Source organism: Ictidomys tridecemlineatus, chromosome 6 (assembly GCF_052094955.1).
Source record: "Ictidomys tridecemlineatus isolate mIctTri1 chromosome 6, mIctTri1.hap1, whole genome shotgun sequence".
In the NCBI taxonomy this organism is placed as follows: Eukaryota; Metazoa; Chordata; class Mammalia; order Rodentia; family Sciuridae; genus Ictidomys; species Ictidomys tridecemlineatus.
The window spans coordinates 104,298,722-104,325,868 of NC_135482.1; the positions used below are offsets into that span (position 1 = coordinate 104,298,722).

At 43.4% G+C, this 27,147-nt stretch overlaps 1 protein-coding gene across 4 annotated transcripts in view; it reads left to right on the forward strand.

The window, feature by feature from the left end:
• Vwf (von Willebrand factor) overlaps positions 1-27,147 on the forward strand; it is a 155,519-nt gene that overhangs the window by 121,495 nt on the left and 6,877 nt on the right. For all 4 annotated transcript variants that reach the window (XM_005338364.4, XM_078015364.1, XM_078015365.1 and 1 more), the window contains 9 exons: positions 4,227-4,329; positions 4,758-4,832; positions 6,361-6,465; positions 6,701-6,906; positions 9,267-9,416; positions 13,643-13,753; positions 15,976-16,156; positions 16,967-17,007; positions 17,513-17,629. In XM_005338364.4, the coding sequence (XP_005338421.2) occupies positions 4,227-4,329; positions 4,758-4,832; positions 6,361-6,465; positions 6,701-6,906; positions 9,267-9,416; positions 13,643-13,753; positions 15,976-16,156; positions 16,967-17,007; positions 17,513-17,629 (1,089 nt within the window). The remainder of the gene's footprint in view (positions 1-4,226; positions 4,330-4,757; positions 4,833-6,360; positions 6,466-6,700; positions 6,907-9,266; positions 9,417-13,642; positions 13,754-15,975; positions 16,157-16,966; positions 17,008-17,512; positions 17,630-27,147) is intronic.

Consider the following 27,147-nt stretch of genomic DNA (forward strand, 5'->3'; position numbering starts at 1 on the left):
GTTGAAAACAGTCATTACAATCACTACACTGTTCTGTCCCTGACATTGTGAGTCAGGAAATGGATTCTTTTATTTGATTCTTCCCAAAGCTCTGTAGGATCCTTATTGCATGTCCTATTGAACAGATGGAAAAGCTGAGGCTCACATGGCATGAATTTATAAGGCTAGGTCTTTTACTTACAGCAGAAGGTCATCCCATAGTGTTCCAGCCCAGCCACCGATCTCAGTACAGTTGTATAAGCATGGGCATCAGTTGTACTGAGATCAATTAGGGTAATACTTGAATGGGTCTACTTATTAGGGTACTACGAATGGGTCTCATCTGTTATAGTTTAGTTGTTGGGCTTCATCGCAGTGGACCCCATTTGTTCTCAATGTGGAACAGAAGAGCCAGGAGAGAAGCCTAGTCATATTTTACCGCCATCTTTTAATTTGCCAAACTAAGCAATTGGCTGTACATAATGTTCCCCAAGTGAGTTGACAAAACCTTACGTCTCTCTCCTTGATTTGCACAGCTCTTGGACTCCCACAGGGCTCAAATGATGTGTAGCATTTACAGATGGTGCTAGCACTTAGTGGTAATTCCTGATTGGTTTTTCTGGTAGGCGCCCAGTGCTTCCTCTCAGAAGGAGTCAGAACTGGTCCCTGCCCTTGTCCTTGGTATTCTGTGATGAGAAGTAAACTCATTTGCTAAGTGTTTCTGGCTCCATGAATGTCGGGTGTCTTTAGGGCCCTGAAAGTAGGGAGCTTGTGAATTTTATCCTCATGTCTTGCATCTCCAGCCCCCACTCCCCTTCTCCACTGCTCTCACTCTATTTCTCCTCTCCTCACCTTCAGTACAACACATTAGAATAAGCATTGGAGTTGTGTAAGGAATCCATCCCAATAGCGCAACCTTTTGGACCTAGAAACAACCTTATAAATATATTTTAAAAATCAAGTAACATAAAATTAATCAAAAGCTTTGCAGAGAACACAGCCAGTTTTAGTCGTTCAGAAAATATAGCTTAAATGGGTGAAAACACATAATCTTGTCCAACCACCTGCGTTTTCAGCTTCTACTTTCAAAGCAGAGAAAGACTAAAATTCTAACATGAAGAACATTTCCATTAAGGGAATTTTTTTTTTAACTGAAAAAAATGAAAAGCTCAGAAAAATCTTCCTTTGGGGAAATAAACCATGGTATAAATCTATTATAGTTACTTTGGAAGGGTAAAATATTTATCAGTTTCCATAGCTCTTGTTTATTTTACAAAATGTGCTCCAAAGACACAAGCCTTTGTAGCGGGCACAGAAGGGACTAGAAGCCACACACAGGATGTCCCTCTCTGTGGAGCTGGTGGTGGGACACCATGCTGGCGGGCCCTATGTCAAGGGAGAACTGCATCCTTCACCCATGGCTAGGAACCTCCTTACCTCTTCCTCAGTCTCTGCTGCTCATTCATTTGCATCCATTCAGATTCTCAGGCACCATGGTGGTGGGTGGTGGATGACTTGCGGGTGTCCCTTCTCTGGCTTTGAGTTTTGAAGACTTTGGTTTTTCTCGACCATACTCCAGGGAGGCGTCTTGTGGCATCTCTATTTACTTTGACCTGCAGCTGGCTCCTCCACCTGGTCTGTTCAGATGGTAGTCATGCCTCTGCCTGCCACCTGGCAGATGACGACCTTTGGCATGGGCCTGTGCAGGAGTGCCCTCTGCTGGCAGGTTTGCTGTGTAGCCTGGCCAGGCTAGTAGAGCGGCCTCCAGCAGGCTTACTCATCCTTAGCTTTGTTGGGGGCCATTGATTCTGTGTCCTGACTTTGGTAGGTTTTCTTCAAACCTCCTGGGAAGACCAAAAACCCTGGAGAAGGTACCATGCTGTGCCCAGACCACCCCAGGCCCAGTCCTGCTTGTCCACAAGGACGTTCCTTCCTCTTTATCCTTCTGCAATTTCTTTCCTCTTCTTCTTTGCCAGGTCCTTCCCAGGCTTCATAAGCATGTTCTTTGTGACACATCTTTGACCACCCATCTCTCATGAAAATTTTCTTTATGCTTATGTGTTTTTCATTTTTGAAAATGGCTTTATTGAGATATAATGTGCATATTGAAAATGTACAATTTGAAGGATTTTGACCCATGTGTTCATCCATAAAACCATCATCATAATCAAGGTGATGAATTTCCATTAGCCTCAAAGTTTCCTTTTGTCTTCTTCTAAATCCATCCCCTAACTCTAGACAACCATTAGTCTGTCTGCTTTCTTTTTAATTTTTATTATTTTTTTTGTTGTTGTTGCTGGTCTGCTTTCTGTCACTATAGATTCATTTACAGTTTTTGGAATTTTTATATATGTAGAATCAGGCAGTGTGCCTGACTTTCTTCATTTGGCATGATGCTTTTGAGATTCATACAGGTTGTGTGTCTTATTAGATGGTTATTTTTCATTGATAAATAGTGTTCCACAGCATGCACATATCACAAATTATTTCTCTCATTCAACTTTTCATGGATGACCTTTATTTCCTCAACTCTGTTATTAGTTGTTGGGACTGATCCCAGACAAGTGTGTCCAAACCTTCCCAGGGTAGATGCTGTGGCTCTGGATGAGAGGTAGTTATGGTACAGCAGCTAAATCTGTTGCATCTAGAGACTGAATGCTGGGTTCTATGTGACCTGGTTAAGTTACTTAATTTCTCAATATCTCAATTCCATCATTTTATACAAGATAATGATAGTACTTATCCCATAGGGTTATTATAAGGAAGATAAAGTAATGGTTGTAAAACCCTTAGAGAAATATCTTGAATCTATTTAATGTTAGTCACTATTTGAGGTACAGAACACAGTGGTTAAAAACATGAATTCTGGGTTTGAATCGTAGCTTTGTTGCTTGTACTCTGTAATCCTGAGCGAGTGCCTTAGCTTTAGTCATTCAAAAAGTGGAAGTGTGGGGATGAGAAGACAGTGGAATGAGACAGACATTATTACCCTATATCCATATGTGATTGCATGTCCGGTGTGACTCTGCATTGTGTGCAGCCAGAGGAATGAGAAGTTGTGCTCCATTTGTGTCAAGATGCATTATGCTTTCCTGTGTATCTAATTAGAACAAATTAAAAAAAAAAAGTAGGGACGACGTGAGTGATTTAGATAAAGCCCTTGAAACAGTGGCACACAGCAGATGCCCTTGAAATGTTAGCTGTTAGGGTTTGAGTGACAAGTGACTAGGGCAGGCTCTGAGGGTCTCACCCTGAAGGAGGAGGGAGCACCTTGGGGAAGGGTGCTTCCCCTGGAGATCTCTCATCTTCCTTCTTTCCAGCTGACTGTGGAAGCAGAAAGAGTAAGCAAGACTTTCTCAACCTGGGGATGTTTTAGAGGTTTTTGAGCTTACTGAGTAAGAATGTGTTTTTTCAGGGGCAATTTAGCTTGAATTTGATTTTAAGTTTCTATTTAATCTGGTATCTGAGTACAGAGATAGGCCAAGTCCTAACTCCGCATCCCTATTTGTGGAGCTCGTCACTCTGCACCAGGCCCTGAACTAATCACAGCGTCCACTCCTCACGGCAGTCCTGGGGGCAGGCGGAGCACCCTCATCTTCCATGGAGGAAGAAAGCCCATGCTGGAGTTCAGGGTTCCTTATGCAGTAGGGCTGTGTGCGACTGTGAGGAACTCGCCTCACGCTCTGGGCAGACCCTCATCTGAAGACTCAGAGATCTGTGCCCAGATCTGATCAATTCTGGCCTCAACAGGATGAGGGTTTGAAGAGTCTCTTCCTCTCCTCAACTCTTTCTACCCTCTTGTCTCAAGTTGATTCCAGACATAAATGGATTTCCTCCCCAGGCTACATCCCAGCTTCTCCTTCAACTTGGGAAATGCCTAGCAGTGTGACACAGGGCTTTCATTTTCTTGCTTTGCTGGGTTTCAGCACTACTATCAGAGAAAGCTTTAGGGAAAGTTCTGGAGTTTTCTAAAAATCTATAGTTGGTTCTTTCTCCCTGACTTTGCAAAGCGGTGTGGTAAGGGCCTTTCTCACGACCCCTAAGTTTCTCTAGCATCTTGCCTCTCGGAACCTCACAGACTCCTTTCAATTTGTTCATTGTGTGGCTCTGACAGAGGGATAGGGGTCAGGAAAGGTCCCTTGTGATAGGAAAGAGGGCCAGAGGTGAGGGGAGCTGACGTCCATAAAGTCCAGGGCTTTGCACTCTGAAGTGTCCGGTGCTTTCTCTAAATCTCATTTTCTCCTTAGTTCCTAGAGAGCTGGGTTCCAGACAATCAGCCCTGTCACATCTGCACCTGCCTCAGTGAGCGCAAGATCAAGTGCATGTCGCAGCCCTGCCCCACTACCAAAGGTAAGTGAGTTCTCTCTGCGAGGTGCTCCTGGGGGAAGAAGTGGTCTTTGGGGCACCTCCATCCATCCCATCTCAGACATGGACACGGCAGACCATATCCAAACACGGTGCATGGACTTGGTTTTCTTGACCAACCTGCATTCCCCACTGTTGGTCTTGGGGTCCTGTTTTTTACCTGGAGTAGATACTCCAAGATCTAATCCCACCGTCCTATTCCCCACCCTGTCATCAGACCCTAGAGCATAACTTTTGAGGGTGTCAACAGGACATGCTGTGGAGACTCATCTTGTCCTGGTGCCATGTCCTGAATCTATGTGGGACTCCCGTGCAGGGCCTGTGCTGGTTTTCTGTGAACGGGGACATTTGAAACCCTTCCTAGCTGGGCCGTTATTTATTTCTCTGACTTTTGTGACTGTTCTCACCTCCAGCTCCCACATGTGGTTCTTGTGAAGTGGCCCGTCTCCATCAGAACGCAGACCAGTGCTGCCCAGAGTATGAGTGTGGTATGTGTCCCACCTTGCATGTTCCTATTGTTCCCCAAACCCCAGGTGAATGATGTCCTGAGTGCCCAAAGCTTGGATATGCTTGCAGGCACAGGGTGTGAGAAAGTACATGGTTAAGGCCTGGCTGGATTTTCAAAAATTAACACCTTTGAAATACTAGATTTTCATCCTAGAAAAATTCTATAGTACAGTATGTGTATGTGGGGGGGTTGGGGTGGTGTGGGGCTGGGGAGTTCCACTGGGGATTGAGCCCAGGGCCTTGCTCATGTTGGACAACTACTGTAGAACTGAGCTGCATCCCCAGCCCCCACAGTACAGTATTATATGCAAGGTTTAAGAGCATGAATCAAAGGGTGGGGTGGTTACTGCAGGGTGGGGCAAGAGAGATTTCCTGAAGAAAAGGCATACTGCAGTATCCCATTGTCCTTTTCAATAAGATTTTAAGGACACTGGATGTAGAGAAGGCCAGATCCCCAGGCACCTTGACTTCAGCAAGCTGATGGAGGTTTGGTTGCATGATAGGCTTGCAAACTAGGAAGCCCATGGTGGAACGAATGAAGGTGTAACTCAATGAACTCAGAGTGGATGGAATGAAGGTTCACACGACAGGAAAGCTCTAGTCTTCTTGTGCCTCATAATGTGCTTATGAACTATATAGAGGAGGACATAACACACAGGCTCTTAAAATTTGCAGTGATATGAATCTTTAAGGGAGAGCAAATAGTCCAAGGAGAAAGAAAGTTTAGAAAAGAATCCAGTAATCCGAGAAATTTATGTTGGTAAAATTTATCAGAATAATGAGACTTCTTATGCAGGAGGGAGCTCTGACTTGAGAATATTTTTTTTAAAATATGATCTTAGGATGTTAGGAGTAGAGAAAACTGGAGGGGCTATTTAGCTCAAGCTCCTCATTTTATTGACATTATTAAATGCCTAACAATATGCAGGAACTTGACTTTTATTATTTCATGACATCCTCAGACTAATTCAATAAAGTTTCCATATTACAGAAGGGGAAACTGAGTCTAGAGAATTAACTAAGATTAACTAAGATCAACTAAGATTAGCTGTTGGGCTAAGATCTGTAAGTACTAGCAGATGCAAAGAACAGTCAGTAAGAGCTTACCATAGGGCTATCTCTGTGCCTGTCTATGTACCTATGTAAATCTCTCTATCTAATCCATCACTCCCATCTCTTTCTCTCTTTATCATCATTTGTTTTCTTTTTTTTTTGGGGGGGGGATACTGAGCCACATCCCCAGTCCTATTTTATATTTTATTTAGAGACAGTTGCTTAGTGCCTTGTTTTAGCTGAGGCCTGTCTCAGCCTCCGGAGTGCTGGGATTACAGGCGTGTGCCACGGTGCCCAGCTCTCTGTCACCATTTCTATCTTATCTATCTTTATTGATTATCACCATCTGCTTAAAACTGTAGGAGTCTGCATGAATAGGAACATAGACTCCCCTTCACAGTAACAAAAGGACCACCCTTCTGAACTCTGTGTGAAACTCTCTTTCCCGGCCCTCAGTGTGTGACCTGGTGAGCTGTGACCTGCCCCCGGTGCCTCCCTGTGAAGGAGGGCTCCAGCCAACGCTGACCAACCCCGGCGAGTGCAGACCCAACTTTACCTGTGGTGAGCCCTCCGCTTTTCTCCTTTGTATTCGTGTTGCTATTTCTCTGCAGACTCACTGCTTTTGGGTATAACTGAATATCCTGCAGCCCTGAGCTGGGTGCATGTGAATGTCTGACTTAGTATCCTGGGTCTGGAGTTGCCCGGGACACCATGTTAGAGCTGAATATGTATGAACTGTGGCGGAGTGCAGTCCTCCGTGTGGCAGGACTGAGGTGTCACCCTGTGTGCCCTTCAGTCTGCAGAAAGGAGGAGTGCAGAAGAGAGTCCCCACCTGCCTGCCCCCCACACCGGACACCTGCCCTTCGGAAGACCCAGTGCTGTGATGAATACGAGTGTGTCTGCAATTGTGTCAACTCCACTGTGAGCTGCCCACCAGGGTACCTGGCCTCGGCCACCACCAATGACTGTGGCTGCACCACAACCACCTGCCTCCCTGACAAGGTAGGGGCAGCTCACCTTTGGCAGGGATAACGCTTGCTCCTCAGTGATGATTTGCATCTACTCAACCCTCCCTTCCTGCTCAAACCAAATACCACATAGGTTGGTGGGTGGAATCAGAATTCCATCTCGCCTAAATTTAGTTAACTCTATTTACAGTGAATCTATTGTGTCTTCTTCATGGCTAGGTGGTTACCATCCATCATGGTTTTTTACCTCTAAAAAGCTTGTTTGTAGGTTAGCTAAGGAAAAATACGATTGCATGTATCATTTAGAGATCAGTTAGTAGTTTATTTATGTGCTAATTGCTGTCAATTCATCTATCCCTCCCTCTGTCCATTGCCCAGCCAATATTTGCCGAGCAACGACTATGTTCTGACAGAACTGGTGCTGTGTCAGGTGCTGTGCGAGAAATATAAGATACGGTCCCCACTTACAATCTCATTAGTGTGTATGATAACAGTCTCTCAACTGAAAAATAAAGGGTCAGTGGCTGGTTCAGATACTAAATAGAAATGGCAGACTTGAAGGAGCAACTGAGATTAGCGGTTGGGAAAGACTGAATTGATGGGGTGGGGATGAGGATGGAGAGTGGGAAGGGAAAGCGAGTGTTGGGGAGTGGGACTTGGAATGAGCCTTCAGTGGGCAGATCCGAGCACAGTCACAGCTGCTGGATTGAGGGTGAGTGACAAAGAGTAGCTCCCTGGAGCTCCTTAGGACCACACCAAAAACTCATTTGCCTGGAATGTTCTAGATCTCTGTTCCTCTTGGGATACTCGTCAAGCTCAAGGTCTCCCAGCACACATCTTGTAGAGATGCAGGTGCAAGTTTAGGAGGCAGCAGTTGCTGCTCCTCATGGGTCTTTTCTGGTGCTCCTCTTCTCGCCCCCTCTGCTTTGCCCTTCTATTGGTCTTTCTTGTGTCTTTTTAACCTATAGCAACCCCAGTCCCATTTTTAATGCCTTAAATTCACTGGAGAAGCCAGGTCATTTGTCCTAGAAGATGTCATGCACTCTCAATTTGGCTGACAGGTTCCTCATGGTGTTGTTTACTATGTTCTTCCATTAGCTTTATTTCTACTAAACTAAAAATTAGACCCAAGGTATTATTTTCATGCACATTTGATTTTGGTGGGGCAAAAATTCCTCATAGATGATGCTGTGTACCTCCTATGGCATCATACCGTGAGGTACATAATGTCCAGTTGTTAACAATAAGACTGGGTTCAGGTAATATCAGTCTATTTCTGCACCAGGAAGTTTACTCCACCTCCATTCCTTCCGATAGTTTTAAGAGTCATGGGTGTTGCTCAAGAATCAGTATATCATGAGGGCTTGAAAACTTGTGACTTTTATCTGACTCATTATTATGTATTTATTGGCTTGAATTCTTCCAATAGAACATTCCCCCATCTCCTTTTGGTTACCCTGAAATAGAATTACTTTAGGTAAGGGGATGAGGGTAGATGCTTGAGCTAAGGTATCTTGGAGATAGCTGAGAGGTAAGATTCTGGGTCAAATGGTGATCATTTTCTAGGAGACATTTTAATAGAAGAACAAGGTATCTCCGTGAACAGGTGCATTATACAGAAGCTAGAAGACTGAGTAGGTATAGGATCAGTAAATGAGGGTGGAGACTGTTCTGCATAGTTTTGGAGGGCATACTTGTGATTAATATCAAAATTTCAAAACTTGTCTCTGGATCAAACAGCTTCTTTAACACCTCATTCCAACAAACTACACCTGAGCATACATTCCTGGCTTTAAATGTCCCAATCTCATCCAGTCTTTGTAATTTCATCTCTCGTCTCTTCTACAACCTATGATTCTTCCAGATAAAATCCATTCTCTCAAACATAGCCCGTATCGTGTTCCAGAATCTTTCCTTCTTATGTTCCTGTCACTGTGCGGGGAGCGGGAGGTTCACACACTCATAGCACCTCCCCACCTTCTTTTACTTCAGTCTGCTCCTAAGGGGACAGATGCAGGTGGGTTTCAAGTCCAAGGACATTCCTGGGTCTGAGAACTTGGGTATAGCTTTTGTGTGACCTAAGAAGAAGTTCAAGGTTCAGTAATGAAAATGGGCCAAGGCAGCCAGTTGTTATATTCAATCCTGTGGACAATGAAGGACTTACAAGGGACCACCATCAAGGATGCGCTGGGGATGGCTTTTCTAAGGCTGGTGGGCGGGGAAGGGAAGAACACAAAATCTCTGAAGCACCCCTCCACATAGGCAGAGACCATACTGGCTTTATTTCTTGCTGTTTTTCTCAGCACCTAGATCTGCTTCCGCACAGTAGATGGTTACTGACCGCTTGCTTAAATGCATCCAATGAGTTCACTCACAGAAACCTCGTGTCTGCAGGTGTGCGTCCACCGAGGCACCATCTACCCTGTGGGCCAGTTCTGGGAGGAGGGCTGCGACGTGTGTACATGCACGGACATGGAAGATGCTGTGATGGGGCTGCGCGTGGCCCAGTGCTCTCAGAAGCCCTGTGAAGACAGTTGTCTGCCGGTGAGTGGGGCACAAAGGCTGTGTACTGCGTGGGACCACTGGATGAGGAAAGTAGGGGAGGGGATCCCAGAAGGGGGCAAGAAAGGCCCTGTGGTAACCTCTGGTTCAAAGCCAGAAAGTGCAAGAAGGAGGAGGAGAATAGGTCTGAGTTAGAAGAAGGAAGCATGAGAGAAAAATTGCTATGTCATCCTTCCATGATTTGATCCTTGGCTAACGGCCATGCCTGCTGTGTGGTCTTAGGCGCAGAGGACTGGCAGAATTGGTTTGAGCAGATGTAGAAGAGATTAAATGCCCAGAGAAGAGGACCTGATTTTTCTCTCTCTCTTCCACTTTCAGTCGCCACCTTAGCTTATCCCCAGAGCAGACATATGTTCTGAATTTTCTCTGATTGTTCAAGTTTCAAGGCACCACAGCATTTCTACACAGGATGGTGGGTTTGGGGACTGTGTTTTTAATCTGAGGTACAGGAAACGTGATCAGTGTTACCCAAATTCAATTTGTGGTGGCCTACCTCTAAGATCCCCTAGTTTTGCACCTTGAAGACTGATCAGACTTTAGAGGAAGGGAGCAACAGTCTTCATGGAGAATCGTGGGTCAAACTCTGCTTGTTGGCATATTGCTATTGTTGCTTTCTTTTTATCAGTAGTCATGTTAAAGGAAGAGGTTCCAGGGCAGGCAAGCACATACATCTTGTGGATGCTTTTGTAAATGCTAACAGCAGTGAAGGCCATGCTCTTGATGCTGCTTGGGTGTATGGCTTGGTGATAGAAGCGAGGGTCTAGGAGTGAATTCAGAAATGGAAGAGCCAGTCAGGTCACCTGCCATTCTCCCTGCATTGCTGGTACAGAGATTGAGTGGAACTGTGAGGCATCTTTGAGAGATGATGGTACTATGGAATCCAGGTGTGACTTTTGGGAACACTAAATTACGAAAACTCCTTGGTCTCCATCTCCTTCCATAGGCCATGGGAAGTGATGGCAATATCTTGCTGTCAAACAAAGAGAGTGCTGTTTAGAGGTCATTTTTATAAAATTGGCACCCAATACACTTGGTTTTAGTAGGGAATTTTGATTGCATACTATAACCCACTTGAGCTAACCAAAATAAAAAGACCGTTTGTGGAAGAGACATAGAGGAATCTCCTAGAAATAAAAAGTGAGACAAATGGTCATGACATTTCTGTCCGGGGGTCCTATGAATCCCTGTCTTTTCTCTCCATCCATCTGCTTATGCTTCTCACTGCAGACCAGCTTCCTCTATGAAGAAATTGTACTTTCTTATAAGTCTCATCTGTGTATAGGTTTATGGAATCTGGTTCCAACTCCACATGGCTTTTTAGACCCAGGGCTCATCGCTGTCCAACCTGATTTACTCAGTCCAGGTTCCATGGATTAACTTTTTAGAAAGAGATTCAATGGGCTCGGTTCAGCCCATGGATGGGTAGCTCTGTCCAGTTCCCACTCTGGTCCACTCAAGTGTTATATGTGGTATGAACCTGGATGTCCACTGTGGTCTGCTGTGGTGCTGGAGGCAACTCAAAAAGAAGATGGGTACAGAGGTCAGGGAAATGAGCGGAAGAGGAAAGAGTCTGGAACTCTTGGCCTCAGATAGCTCCAGGCGGTGAGAGTCCATTATGATTTTATGGGATCACAGTCGTTACCCAGGCTGTTGTTGACTGAAATGTCATTTTCTGGCACATGATTATATTTTATTCATCCTCAAGATGTATCTCAGGAGGAAAAAAGAGGGAAGGCTATTTTTTCCCCATTTATCAGAGAGAAGAAACAAAGAAATAGCATAGGGAATGGAGTTGGCTACTGCTTCTCAGCTCCTCTGATGCCAGTAGGAACTGGAGCCTGGGGCTTGTTCTGTTAGGCTGGTGCCACTGGCAACTCCAGGGTTGCAAGGGCCAGTGTGGTCCAGGGAGAGGGAAGAGGTCTTCAGACTGTGCTCCTCAGATGGCCTCAGCAGGGACGAGGGACCCAAGCTCCAGGTTTCCAACTTCCATATCAGTTATGGCAAGCATGCTTCAAGGATTGTGCTGCCTCATTAATTAGGAATGTATCTTCTGGCGATGTATATCTTCAGGTTGGGTGGATATTAGATCAACTTAGCTCCATTATTTTAAAAAATGGTCTAAAAATTTTAGTGCATATAACATAGTTTTCTGCATTTCAATCCCCAGTACTATCCCCTTCCATTTCTTCCTTTCTCCTCCCTAATTCCCTGTCTCTATTATATTGGTATTTCTCCTATTTATTTATTTTTTATCAATGCATGATAATTATAACATATAAAATTGGAATGCATTGTGGTATATTCATACATTCACCTAGCGTAATTTGACAGAGAGAACAGGGTGGAGAAGAGAGTAAGGGGAAGGGTCTGAGATGTGTAGTCTGATAGGATGTTGATAATATGCTCATGATATACTCATTGGAGGAGTAAGGGAAAAGAAAATGGTGAAAATAATAGGATGAGCTCTGGTTGTGCAGCAAGTAAATGGCGTTGCTGGTGGTGTGGAGGGGAATCTTGGAAAGATGGGAATTTTGGTGGCATGGTCAGCTGCATCTTAGTGTGAGACATGGATGAGGTCTTTGGGTTCAAGGTATTTGGTCTGGGAGTCATTTGTGACATGGACAGTGTGCTTGCCCCTGGTGGGATGCAGCAGAAGACAAACAGGGTGCGCACCTCAGATCACTCCTACAGCGAGGCTCATAGGAACGACATCAGATCCCTCCGAGTATTGCTTACTCTCTTCAGGGTTCCCTGGAGTCTGTTTCTTTTATGGCATTTCATATGTTCAGCCTTATGGTAGGATGTGTGGTGTATCATCCTAATTTGAGGTACTTAGCACCTCTTCAATGCACAGTAAACGACTAAAATCTCAGCTGATAAAAAAGACTGGGGACAGCTTCCTGCGCACTGCTCTGACGTGGGTAGGGATGTCAACAGGTCCCACGGAGGTGGTGTGGGCTTGAGCCAAGTCTCTAGAGGGCTTGCGCTGTCCTGAGGGAGGCAACGTTGTGCGCCTCTTCTGATTTGGCCCTGCTTGTGCGTGCGCGTTTGGGAAGCCAGGCAGGCTTCACGTCCCCACCCCTCCTGGACAGCCAAGGTTATTGCTTCTCTCTTAAAGGACATCGCTCCCAATTGAAGCCTTGTCCTGGGTCTTTGCCCATGGCTCCTCACGTTCATTGTCTTGCCTATTGTTTGTTAAACATAGATATTTAGAGGAAGGTTTCCATCCAAATTCCTAATGCTTTGGAGGAACTTGAGGCAAGATGAGCCAACACACTGCCAGGATACTGGGCTCCCTGTTAGGTTTTCTGGAGAAAGTTGAACTCTTTTTCTTTGTTTCTTTACTGTACCCCTTAACTATAGGTAATTGCCAAGTAACTTGCAGGGAAAGCCCATCTCCTCACAGTGGTACATTAGCTTTCTGTTGCTGTGGCAAAACACTTGAGAAAATAACTTAAAAAGAAGAAAGGCTTATTTCGGTTTACAGTTTCAGAGATTCAGTCCGTCGTGCACAGTTGACTCATTGCTTTGGGGTCTAATATGAGGCAGAACATATGTCAAAGAGTTCATAGTGGAACAAAGCTGCTCACCTCATGGCAGCTGGGAAGGAGAGAGAGAGAGAGAGAGAGAGAGAGAGAGAGAGAGAGAGAGAGAGAGAGAGAGAGAGAGAGAGAGAGAGAGAGAAGGGCGCAGGGGTCCGGATATCCCCTTCAAGGACACACTTCCAATGAGCTAACTTCCTTCCACTGGGTCACATCTTTTAAAGGTCTTACCACCTCCTAGTAGTGTCACAGGCTGATGATCAAGCCTTCAACATTTAAGATTCAAACCACACAAGAAATGCTGGGATCAGGGCATTCACCTGGTAGAAGTGATCAGCCCTGCAAATTCTCCCTAGTCAACGATGGGCCCTAGATTTGGCCCCAGCAGAGACTGTGTTAGCTGTTGGACTAGGTCTTGGTCTCAGAAGCAAACCTTAACAAGGGCAGGCTCAGTCTCTTCAGCTGGTGTAAGACCCAGCTTAGTGGTTCCATGGTTGATGCTTCTGACCACTTCTTGACATGGTCCTGAGGCTAGTGGGCAACAGAGATGAACGTTTCTAGTCCAAATGTTTCTGCAAACCCCAGGGCTCAGTGCATGTGAGTGGAGGGTAAGAACATCTGTGTCTTAGCTGCTGGCCTGTTGTGACTGCTCTTTCTGTTTCCCAGGGCTCCACCTATGTCCTCCATGAAGGCGAGTGCTGTGGAAGGTGCCTGCCATCTGCCTGTGAGGTGGTGACCGGATCACCACGGGGGGACTCCCAGTCTTACTGGAAGAACGTAGGTCTAGACCCTAGGGAGAGTGGGAAGGAGGGCAGCAACTGACCAGCCTAGGAGTCCTTTCTGTGGTCCAGTGTCATCCTGGGTTTCAGCTCACTCCCTGCCTTTCACTTTCCCCATGGGGTGTTTAACCCAGCTGCTGGTATTATTTGGGTACCAGCTGGGTTTACCTTACCACTTAAAAGCTAGTTAAAGATGTGTCAGACTTCCCATTTTATGGATTTTCGAAGAACCCAATGCCCTCTGTGAGAGTTCCATGAACTCCCAGGGACTTGTACTCTCCTGTCACCTGTGAATCTAAGGCCGTGCATCCCCTGGGTGGTTGGTTTAGGGATGGCTTCACCATCCTGCATGTGTTGTTGGCCTATCACCCCTCCCAAAACTCCATAGGCTACAAGTACTGTTTGATGCCACAGCAACCCAGGCCTCAGGCCTTTTCACTAATTTCCATTGAAACTTCCCTGATGGTTTAAGGAGGTGGAGAAATTTGTAACTCAGGGGAGCAAACAATATCTCGGCTTCCAAAGTCCCTCTGCTATTTCTGGAGGTCTGGGTGGGGTATCTTGCCATGCTGTTGACCCTCCAGTTCCCCACTCTTGTATTCCCCTGTCCAGTCCCCCAACCCAGCCAGATTCCTTCCTCTAGTGTACAGCAGATTAGTTGTCTCCCTTGGGCCCCACGTGCTCACTTAAACTTGGGTGCTGATGGAGCCATTTTCCTAATCACAGAGGATTTGCTCTTAGGGAATTTTAGTCTCATGTCAGGACACAACAAATCTTTTCTTCTGATTAGAAGGAATAGCTGGGGAGTGTTAAGCCCTGGCAGCCTCAGGGACAGGTAACGTAAGGGATCCACATGGGCCTTCCCCTCTGGCTCCTGTATATATTTTGTTCAACAGAGAAGAAGGCAAAGGGTTAATTGTCTTGCCCCAGATAAGTCCATCTCCAACCCAAGCCCATCACCATTCTCCTCCTCAGAGAGGGCCAAATGACTCACTGGATTTTTCAGATGGGTGTCTATTGACCCCTTAGAGTCCAATTTACATTTGGATTTCCCTTCTGTGTGTCCCCCTTTGCCACCCTATTAGTTTTTCTGTCTCCCATCTATCCTGGACTGAGGCAGGCTTTGTTCCTCTTACCCAGAGGCAAGGCCAGCTCAGATCAGAGGCTGGTCCATTTTAGTGGTGGCTGTACGCTGATCCCTTTGAGGCTCAGTATTCTGCCCTTTCCCTGTCTTTAATGTCCCATCCCAAGGCTCACACAGCCCTGTCCCACATCAGTGTTTGCAAGACACAAGGTAACCTGAGTGTCTCTCCTCCAACTTGAATCTCCATCTTATCTACAAGACTTGGGTGTGGCAGTAGTTTTGCTGCTGGGAGCATGTCAGGGACCAGTGGGTTGAGGAGGAAAGGGTTCTCTTAGTGAGGCCCATGGCCAAGGCTCAACAGAGGCCTGACGTAAGAAGGTTTAATCATGGTGAGTCAGAATAGGAAGTGGAGAGAATGCTGTATCTGGTATCTTCTGCTCCTCATCTGGAACAAGAAGAAAATGATCAAGGATTGGGGGGAGTAGGCCAGGACCTGAGGTGGCCAGAGGGAGGCAATATATCTGGATGCTGCCCACTCAGACAATGCTCATTCTAAGGCTTTTTGTAGGGAGACTTTTCTGGTCCATGGTCTGGTGCCTTTTCAGTTCTCTTTGCTATGGAGCCAATCTCTGATGCCAGGCTACCCATCTGCAGGCCCAGGTGCTTCAGGAACAGATTGCAGTGCTGTAGGGATCTGGGGCCAGCATCTTCAGCCTCCTGCCATCTCCCCATCTCCCCACATGAATAGGAAGTAGCACTGGGCTGGGAAATGGTTGGATTTCCTCTCTGCCTCTCTTCTCTGTCAGCCCATACTGCTGCTTCTTGCCATTAAGTGTCTGATCTTAGCTCCGAGCCAATCATGAGGATGGCAGAGAGCATCCCTTGGCTTAACTCATGTGGGTAATGATGGTAGCTGCAGGGGAAACTTGACTCTAGGATCTTGTTTAAGGTGACTTTGACTCACTGAGATGAGCCCCATGGATTCCCTCTGTGGCTTACCCTGTGGGTATGACTTGGGTCCTGAACTGGAGTTCACCTTTTGGGCCCAACCAGCTTCCTGTGAACAGTACACTGCCTTTGGGACCTTGGGCCCAAGCCTTGCCTGGCGCATTTTGACTGCCTCTGGTATTCTGCAGGTTGGCTCTCACTGGGCTGTGCCTGAGAACCCCTGCCTCATCAATGAATGTGTCCGAGTGAAGGAGGAGGTCTTTGTGCAACAGAGGAACGTTTCCTGTCCTCAGCTGGAAGTTCCCATCTGTCCCACGGGCTTCCAACTGAGCTGTAAGACCACAGAGTGTTGCCCCAACTGTCGCTGCGGTAAGGCATGCTGGCCAGAGCCTGGGCTGGGCCTGGACCCTCCTTCAAACTCTTTCCTCTTTTGGCTCCTGAATTCTTTGTCTTGTTAGCAACTCAGGGAAATGGACAGGACCAAAATCTTCCCATCTGTTCCTAATGCACTTGTGACAGTAAATTAAAGGAGAGAAACAACAGTTTCCTGGAGGTCACTGTGTGCTCAGCTCTGTGCTCCAATGATGGCTCCTGGTCATTACTGCATACAGTTGTCATGGTGTTATTGAGTGGTAGAACTGGGATTTGAATCCCGGCTCCTCTGATTCTGGAGATCATCTTTTCAATCATGCTGCATTGCTTCACTGAGGGAAAAGTATTTCAACTGGTCACCCCTAACCCAGCTGGCAGAAGAACAAATGGAATCAGCAACAAAAACCAATGCTTGCCATCACTTTGCTCTGAATTCTCTATGAGAGTTTCTTTTGGGACTGAAAATTCCAAGAGTAGAATTTTATTCTTCAATAAACTCAAACACCTTCCCATCTCTACCTTAAATATAAATTCACATAGACAAGCACCATCCTTTGAGAATGCATGAGGCTCTTCTCCCTGCAGGCCGGGTGGGGAGGAACCAGGGAGCCCTTTGCTTCCTTTCCAGGAAGTGGGAAAGGAGGCCACTGTGGGACCCACAGTGCATGGGAGTTGACCCAGGAGAAGGACCAGCAGATCGCAGAGGGAGGCTGGCACGTGGCAGGGAAGTCCCTGAGGGGAACAGGCCTGTGCTTGGTTTTGGGAGGGTGTGTTTGCACTCACATTCTGGGCTTCTCTCTCCTGCAGAGCCTGTGGAGGCCTGTGTGCTCAATGGCACCATCATTGGGGTAAGCTGCTGTCCTCTTCTCTGGAGCAACTGGTGAGGACAGGGAAGGGAGTTCAGGGAGGGCAACCCAGTCACTCTGAAGTGGAAATGAAAGAGACCTGTGAGAACTACCCCTCGCTGCATTTTGTACAGCCTGTGGGTTTCTAGGCACCTGGAGCTGGACTGTCCTCCCCACTTTCTGGGGCCCAGTCCTTGCTTTCACTTTCCCCAGGCAGGTGGGCATTTCTTGTGCCCACAAAGAAGCACCCTGAAGTCACCGCGCACATTTCTGTGTCCCCTCTCCCACTGCTCTGGCTTCCTTTTTGGCATAAAGGTTCTCACAGTTATTTTCTCCAGGCTCAAGGTGGGAGGGCAGGAAGGGAGTGGGCCACCAGGACAGGAGGAGCAATGCCGTGATGGCTCAGGAAGCCATGGCCACACGGGCAGACCCTGGCTTAAGGGGATGAGGTGGATGGGGGGGAGGCTCGGAATGCTGAGGAAGCTGACCCTGCTGTCTCTGCTTCCAGCCTGGGAAGAGTGTGATGGTGGACGTGTGCACAACCTGCCACTGCACCACGCAGGTGGGGGCCATCTCTGGGTTCAAGCTGGAGTGCAGGAAGACCACCTGTGAGCCCTGCCCCGTGGTAAGGAAGGAGCTGGGGGACCAAGGGTAGTGCTGGACATGGTGGGACCTGAGAAATGGGATCTAACTGGGGTCTTTAAATAAACCTTGCCTTATTTTCTGATTATGGACAATCTTTGACAACCATCAAGAAGAAACTAAAAAGGACTGGGGATGTGGCTCAGTGTTAGAGTGCTCGTCTAGCATGCACAAGGCCCTGGGTTCAGTCCCCAGCACTACCACAAAAGAAAAAAAAAACAGGCCAGGGGGAGAGAGACTAAAAGTTATCCACCTAAATAGCATCTCTGGGAAATAATTATAATTTAGCCTTATACGTTTTAAACATTTTGTTTCTGTGTTTTTAAAATAAACAGCATTTGTGAGTGTTATGACATGTATTTACAGTTCTGTGTCTTTTAAAACACATTGAAGAAACATCATTACTCTTCCTTGAAAACATTCAAAATTAGTCAACAAATTCTTATCAGACACTTGTATAAACCTCCTCAGAGCACTTCCTTGAATGGATGTCTCTCAAAGCGTGCAATCAACCTTTTATTACAGGGTGTTTAAGTGGTTTAAAATATTTCAGCCTGTTTCCCAAGTCATGACTAGGCTTAATCTAAATACTTGCATAAGGTGATTTCTAGTGTATCATGGTTACTGGTTTGGTAGATGAAAATTGATATTAATTGTATCTTAGTTTTATTTGTTTTAAATAATTTTAATTGACATATAAGATTGTACATATTTGTGGGTGTGGGGGGTACCATCAATGTCAACCATTTTAATGATGATGTTCAGTCCCACCTGGCTGGGACGTCACGAGCTCCATGTAGGCAGGCGGGACCGAAACTCATGAGGAGTCCTTAAGCTCTGCCTCAGGCTCCCCTCTGTGTTTGGGGTTTCTGCTGTTTTAGGAAATCCAGGGGTGAGAGGCGTTTCCTGAGAGCTAGATACCTGGAATACAGTCATAACTCAGACAGTGTGAGGTGGGGCTTCTCCCGCTCACCTGTGTAAAGCAGCAGGTGGGGCTGTGTGAGGGGCCGGGAGGAGGCCTTCACAAGCAGACCAGCACAGAGGGATGTCTGGAGGGGATGGGGACAGGACAAGAAGCAGAGTGGGAACCAGGAGGTCATGAGGGTGCTTCCTTTTTAGACTAAATTATAATTGTTACCCAGAGATGCACTTTGGTGACTTTCAGTCCCTCTCTTTCTCTCCCCCCTTCAGATGCCATGCTAGGGATTGAACTCAGGGCTTCCTGAATGCTAGAGAACAGCTTTACAGTTTACTACGGAGTCATACCCCTAACCCTTTTTAATCTTTTGATAGTGGTTCTTATGAAGACAAGGGACAACGGTTCTACATTTGTGTTCTCCATAGCACTTAGCACTTGTATGTGTTTAAAACAACCCCCTAGAATATTCTGGGCTTTGATATGGAATGAAACAACACTGTCTGGAATTACGTGGCCTTCCTTTCACCTTGGTTGTCCACTGAACTACAATCAAGGCAGCGACAAGACAGTAAGAGGTCCACACCAGAGCCATCCTGAAGGAGAGGGGGCTGTGGCCCTCTACCTGGAGGGAGAGCCTGCTCATTTCCTCACAGTGCCCTCTGGTGTTCAAAAGGTGGCACAGTACCTTCCTGGGCCTTTGGAGAGATCCACCTTTACAATCTAGCCTAGGTGTCGGTTTCTAAATCTAAACCCGTGGCCTTTTTTGGATTTGTGCATTTTTCCTATTTTCCTGCAACATTCTGATATCTTTCCAGGTAGGATTTCTCCCTCTTCCCTCTTGAGAACCCCTAGATTAACCTTCCTTCTATGCATCTCTCAAACTTTGCTGAAACCTGACTTAGTTGACCCCGTTCTAGCTCAGCATCCTTAACAGTGAGACCCCCAGGGGTTTGGGAGCTGTTGTGAATTAAGTCAAGGTAGGTCTGCTTGAATGGCCTCTATCAGACTAAAGTCTTAGCATCATCTGAGTTGTGAGGCCTCTATTGCTTCCCAGGCTAGAAAATGCTTATATCTACAGGGAGACAGGAAAAAGGTGGTTTGTGGTGCTGAGTGATAAAGATGAAGTTTGGCAGATAACATTCAAGAAAATGAGGAAGAGAGGCTGCCCTGTTATGAAGCACTCAGAAGGAGGAGAATGACCCTGAGCTGACCTTGAGTGATAGGTTGAATGTTGAAAGGAGGACCTTCCAGGATGGGGAATAGTGAACAACTGGCAGACAGAAGCAAAGATCAGAAAGGGGAAGCAGGGGGGAGATAAGACCGAAGGGCCAAGAGCAGCCAGAGGAACACATGAAAAGGGGCATGATGGGACAGGAGAAGCAGGATTAAGTGAGTGCTAATTAGGCTAAACAAGAGAACTTTGTGGCTGGCTGGGAGCTTGGCTCAGTAGGAGAAGAAGCTGCTCTTTCCTGTAATGATTGAATGTTCTGGTCAAAGTCCATGTGGCGACACCCCTTTCTGCATATGGCGGCATGTGCCACACATAGCCACTGCTGGCAGCAGCTGGGAAGTCCAGCAGCTCCAACAAGCCCTCGGTCTGCACCATGTCTGCCCTACAGAGAAGGTGTGGGAGAGTCTGTTTCCTGCATTCACTCTGTTCTGCTGCATCTCCCTTCCCTTCTCCTCCTTCCCCAAGTCCCTGTCACACCTGGAAAACCACTGTCCCTCTTCCTATTTTGCACCCCCTTCCCCTTTCCTTCTTCTCCCATCACTCCACTCTCCCTTTCTTATTGACTCAACTTGACCTATGACTCCTGGGTGTGTGGATTTTCCTCCACTGCCCTGCCCCTTCCCATGGTAGCCCCCTCCTCCTTTCGCCTCTGCCGCCTCATTTCGTTTGTAAAGATTTTATTCAGGCCCCACAGAGGGGTGGGCATTCCCGAGTCTCTTCTAACACTCACTAAAAATTGCCCAAATCCAAGCTCCCATGAAATTTGGTCTCATTGAAGCCGTATTTGATTTCTTCAATTTGACTCGTAACCACTCACATTCACTCAATGCTTATTCCATCTCTTTTCTTCTTCTCTCATTTCCCTCGGTCCTGCACCTTCCAGGAATTGTGCATTTTAAAACACAACACTTTCAAGCTCACAACTGAAACACTACCTCATGGCTCTCAAACTCCAGCAGTATTCTTTCAAAGTGGTGTTTTTTGGCTGGGGTCCAGTCTCCCTGCTTGTGTGCCGAGCTCAAGCCTCACTGGTCTCCTCCACTGCCAACTCCCTGAAGATACATCAAGTTCATAGCTTGATTTATGGGGAGCAAATTGTTTAAATTCACTTCCGAGCAAGCTTCCTGACGCCTGTCCTTGATCTCGTGATGCATCTTTCTGTCTGGGTGCTGAAACTGACCTGTTAAGAGATGCTTACTGGAAAGACCTCGAGACCCCAGTGTGTGGCTCCCTGAGTGGCAATTCTTCTGTGTGGCAAAATGAGAACAAGAATGACAACAGAGCTAGTTTTTCTCAGAACTAAATTCATTATTTAAATTTTATTTTGAGATTACATTTTTTTTAGGGGAAGAGTAAGAAGAATTAAGAACTTTGATTTTTACCAAACGATGAGACAGCTGATGGTAGTTTTAAAGTTTTTACCTTATTAAAATTGTTTAAAATATTCTTAGTCTGCAGAATAAAAAGTTGGCAACCTTATGGTGTCTTCCCACTTTGGGAGCATTTTTGCAAAAATAGTGAAATGCTGTGTCTGGAAGTTGCTACTTCTTCCCTTGCAGATACAGATGAAAGGTTTTCCTCATAAGCCACCATCCATAAGTTCCTAGCTGAACTCAGGGGTGCCCACTTAGTAACAGCTGCCGGGGGGACAACAGAGAGCAGTGTAGACATAAGTGGAAACTTAACATCCTTCTCCGGGAGAAGCCTCCTATTGCCAAGCTTTTAAATTTTAGCCATTGTGGAGTGATATCTTGAAGTGTTTTAAATTTGCATTTTTATGTTAACTAATGATGAAAAGCATTTTATGTATTTATTTTCATTTTGTGAAATGATGGTTTAATCTTTTTTAAAAAAATCATTTTTAAGTTGGGGTGTTTGACTTTTTATTACAGAGTTATATGAGTTTTTTCTTTATTTTAGATACTAGTTCATTATTACAATATATTTTCCCTCAATGGTTCAGTTTTTATTTTTCTTAATTGTAACTTTTGAAGATCAGAAGTTTAAATTTTGATAAAGTCTGGTTTATGGATATTTCCTTTTATGGTGAGTGTTTTTCATAACCTGTTTAGGAAATCTTTGTTTCAAGGCTGTGAAGATATTCTCTTGTGTTTTCTTTTAGATGCTTTTTTTATCTTAGATTTTATGTTTAGGTCTAGGATCCATCAGGGATTAGTTTTTGTAGATGTTGTAAAGTAGGAATAAAAATGCATTGTTTTTCCTCCCCACATGGATATCCAGTCGTTACAGTACCATTTCTTAAAAGATGATCCTTTTCCTCACTGAATGATGTTGGCACCTTTGCCAAAAATGAAGTGTATCTATCCATATGGATCTATTGCTGATCTCTTTTCTGATCCTCTGATTAATTTGTCTTTCTTATCATCACACCACTGTGTGATTACTGTTGTTTTATTGTAAGTCTTGAAGTAAGATCATACACATCTTTCAACTGTTCTTTTCCAAGATGGTTTTGGTGTCTCATGCCATTTCTGTTTTCAAGTAAATTTAGTCAATTTGTCAATTTTTTTTAAGATTCAAAAATATGCTGGATTATATTGAATATATAGTCTAATCTAGACAGAATGGACAGCTTAAAGATATTGAGTTTTTCAGTCCTTAAATATAAGTTTATGTCCATTTATTTAGGCTTTTGTCTCAGTCTGTTTGTGCACCTATAATAAAATACCTGAGACTAAGTAATTCTTAAAGAAAAGAAACTTATTCTTTCACAATTCTGGAGTCTGGAAAGTCTAAAATTAAGATGTCAGCAGATATAGTACATAGCTTGTTACCCATAGGTGAAAATTTCTTGTGATGTTCTCACATAGCAGAAGGCAGAAGGGCAAAAGGTACTAGCACCTTCCACTCAGTCTCTTTAGAAGAACAATTATTTATTCATGAGAACAGAACCTTCAATCATTTTCCAAAAAGCCCTATCTTTTAATTCCATCACCTTGGAGTTTAAGTTCCAACATATGAATTTTGTAGGGACCCATAAAAACTATAAAAGATTTCTTTAACTTTTCTCTGTAGTGGTGTGTGATCTTTTAGTATAAATGTCTTGCACTTATTTTATTAAATTATTCCCTAGAATTTTTAGTTTTTAGATGATATTATAAATGAATGAAAATTTTAAAAAATTTCGTGCTCTTATTGTTTAATATTTTTATATTTTTTTTGGCATATTCATCTTGTATTATGCAGCTCTGCTAAATTCACTAATTAATTGAACTAATATCTGACTGGCTGGGCAGCTGGCTGGCTGGCTGGCTGGCTGGCTGGCTGGCTGGCTGCCTGTCTGCCTTCCTTCTTTTCTTCTTCCCTCCCTCTCTTCCTTTCTTTTTCATGAGGGCAGATTCCTAAGGATTTTGTATATAAACAGTTATGACACCTTCAAATAAAGACAGTTTTTACTTCTTTCTTTGCAGTCTTTATGACTTTTGTTTATTTTTCTTGTGTCATTTTGGCTAATACCTCTAGTATGGTATCCAGGAGGAATGGTGAGAATATTTTGTTTCTGACCTTAAGGGGAATTAATTCACTATCAGATTAAAGAAATCCCCTCTATTCCTATCATGCTTAGAGTTTTTATCATCAATGTTATTTTGAATTTTGTCAAATAGTTTTACTGTATGTATTAGGATGATCAAATGGTTTTCCCCTTAAACTTTCGTTAACATGAGAGATTGCATCGATTGATTTAAAATGATCAGCCAACCATTCATTCTTTTAATAAATCCCATTTGGTTATGATATGTTACCCTTTCCTACATCTATTAGATTCATTTGCTAATATTTTGTTAAAGATTTTTTATGTCTATTATCAAAGAGTGATAGTTTTAAACTTTATTCTCTTGTAATACTTGTGTTGGGTTTTTTGATCAGGATTATGCTGAATCCAATAAAATATGGTGGGCAGTGTTTCCTTTTTTTCCTATTTTTGAAGGAGTTTGTATAAGATTGGTATCATTTCTTCTTAAAATTTTTGATAGATTTCACCAATGAAGTCTTCTAGTCCTGAAGATTTTTCATGTGGGAATGTTTATATAGAAAATTCAACTTTTTGAATAGAAAAGGATTTAAGCAAGTTTTTTGTTTTTTTTTCTTGAATAAGCTTTGGTAAATTGACTTTTCATGGAATTTGTCTATATCATATAAGTTTTCAAATTTATTGGTATAAATAGTTTATAACATTTCCTTTTTTGTACTTTAAATATATGTGAGATCTATAGTTGTGCTTCCTCCACTGTTCCTGATATTGACAATTTGTGTTTTATTTTCTTGAATAGTATAGCTAAATATTTATCATGTTTTTTTTAAGAGAGTGAGAGAGGAGAGAGAGAGAGAGAGAGAAAGAATTTTTAATATTTATTTTTTAGTTCTCGGCCGACACAACATCTTTGTTGGTATGTGGTGCTGAGGATCGAACCCGGGCCGCACGCATGCCAGGCGAGCGCGCTACCGCTTAAGCCACATCCCCAGCCCAATATTTATCATGTTTATCAATCTTTTTGAAGTTCCAATTTTTGCCTTTTTATTTTCCTTTTATATATTTATTTTTTATTTTATTGATCTAAACATTTATTACATCCTATTTTATAATAACTTTTGGTTAATTTGCTCTTCTTTTGCTAGTTTCTTGAGATGGAAGCTTAAATCATGATTTTTTAATGTAAGAATTAAAAATATAAATTTCTCTGCAAGGAATGTTTTTACTGCACTTCTCAGATTTTTATGTTTTTAAAATTATCTCTAGTTTAAAATATTTTCTATTTTACTCTATTTGTTTTTAATTAATGGGTTATTTAAAACTATTTTATTTCCCAGCGACTCAGGTGGTTGAGGCAGGAGAATTCTGAGTTCAAAGCCAGCCTTAGCAACTTAGTGAGACCCTGTCTCAAAGTAAAAAATAAAGAGTTTGAGGATGTTGTTCAGTGGTTAAGCACTTCTGGGCTCAATCCTTGGTGCCAAAAAAAAATTGATTTGATTTCCAAATATTCGGGAGGGAGTATTTCTAAATACTTTATTGATACTAATATCAGTTTGATTTAATGTGGTTGTAGAATATAATTTCATATTTTTGACATGTTTTTGGGCCAGAATTTAATATATCTTGGGAAAAACTCTAATGTGAATTTTGAGAATATGTACTCTTCAGTTTGGAGGTATAGAAGTCTATTATTTTTATTAGGTCATAATGATTGGCATAGTTCTCCAAATCTTTTAAACCATTACTGATATTTTTTCCTTCTTGTCCTATCAATTACTGAGAGATCATTAAAATCACCTATGAAAGACTAAGAGTTAGCCTATTCCTTTCCATAATTCTGTTAATTTTTGCTGTATAAATTATGAAGCTCTGCTCTTAGAAGTATAAACATCTAGGGTTCTTATGTCTTATGGATAAATGTACTCTTTTATCACTATGATATGTTAATTTTGGTAACATTCTTCATTTTAAAGTCTACTGTTTTTGGTATTAATATTATTATCTATATCAACCTTCTTTTTAAAATCTAAATATCATTAATATTAGTAGGGTTCAGCATGATATTTCAACATATGCATAAGACAGTCACTGATCAACTAATTAAGGTTATTAGCATTTCCAACTCCCCAACTCCTTAACATATTATGTTTGGAGACTTTGAGCTCCTTTCTTCCAGATCTTTATAAAATGCTCCCTAGGTTCTTATGAACTGTAGTCATTATACTGATGGGTAACACCAGAACTATTTCTTCTTTCTACTTGGGTTTTGGTGCTTATTATCCAACCTTCCTTTATCTACCTTCTCCCTCCACCCTTCTCAACTTATAGTCATCACTATTTCACATTCAGATAGACTTTTTTTAAACATGTGCGAGAGAACATGTGGGGGTATTTATCTTTCTGTGTGGTTTATTTCACTTAGCATGTCCTCCAGTTTCATCCATTTTACAGAAAATGACAGGATTTCATTCTTATTTATGGCTGAATGTTGTGTATATTTACCAAATTTTCTTCATCCATTCATCCATTGATCGGCACCTAGGTTGATTCCATATCTTTGCTGCTATGAATTGTGCTGCAAAAAACATGGAAGTCTCTTTGGTATTCTGATTTCATTTTCTTTGGCTGTATACCCAGAAGTAGGATATCTGTTAGATCTGTTTTTAGTTTTTTGAGAAACCTCCATACTGTTCTAACAGCTTTGCTAATTTACATTCCCCAACAGTGTATAAGAGCCCCTTTTTTTCCACATCATTGTTAGCATTTTTATTACTATTATCATCATTGTGATGATAGTCATTCTGACTGGTGTGAGATAAGATATCACATTGCAGTTGTAATTTTCTCAGTTTTCTTATTCTTAGTAATTTACATGCTCCATCTTTCCCCTTTTATTTTCAACCTGTCTATTTTTTAATAGTCATACATAAATTTGAAATTCATTGCCAGTTACTCTTCTTAGAGGGGATTATATCAAGAATTTTTTTTTAATTAAAAAAATATTTAGCAATCTGAAATCCCAGAAAACAACTGAATCAATAAAAGGGACATTTCTCAAAAGAAGAAATTCAGATGGTCAACAAATATAAAGAAGGAGGAGAAAACATAGATAAAAGAAGCAAAATATATAAAAAGAGAGGGAGAAAGTGGGAAAAAGAGAATTTGAATATTAGAGGGAGAAGAAGAGAAAGAGTAACAAAAGAAATAAAAACAAAAAACAAAACAAACAAAACCCCTTAATCCTCAAAAGGCCAAACAAAGCAAAATAGCAAATAAATACTAAAAAGAAAAAATGAAAAGAAGAAACAAATGTGTGTGTGTGTGTGTGTGTGCATCCAAGCAGCAAATTAAGCAAGAATTCTCTCTCTCTCTCTCTCTCTCTCTCTCTCTCTCTCTCTCTCTCTGAAACATGAAAATAATGTGGAAAAAATTATTTCTGCTGAGGTGGTCAAAACTGTCTGTAAGGATGGATATGTACTTCCTATGCTAGACTGCCTTCTTTCCATTTCTCTTTGGGCTGCACACCCCAAGGGCTGGCGATGGTCAAACCCTTCCTCTTTCTGTGCTGCTCACTGAGCTGCCAGCTGGAGTAGTCTGGAAGTGCAGTGGGCTAAATAGCTCTGGGCTTTCCATCTCACCTGCATAAGGAGAGATGGAATGGGATTAATGCAGTTGGAATTTTGTATGGCAGACTGTACTGATGTATTTACTCCCGGGGTGGGGCTGAAGCAGAATTCTAAATGAGAAATTCTGGTGGCTAGACTTCTAACATTTAGAATCTAAAATTCTAAAATTCTTTAGAATTTTGTCAGATGGTATCTGCTTTGGAGAGATGAGATCAACACACCCCTAGGGCCA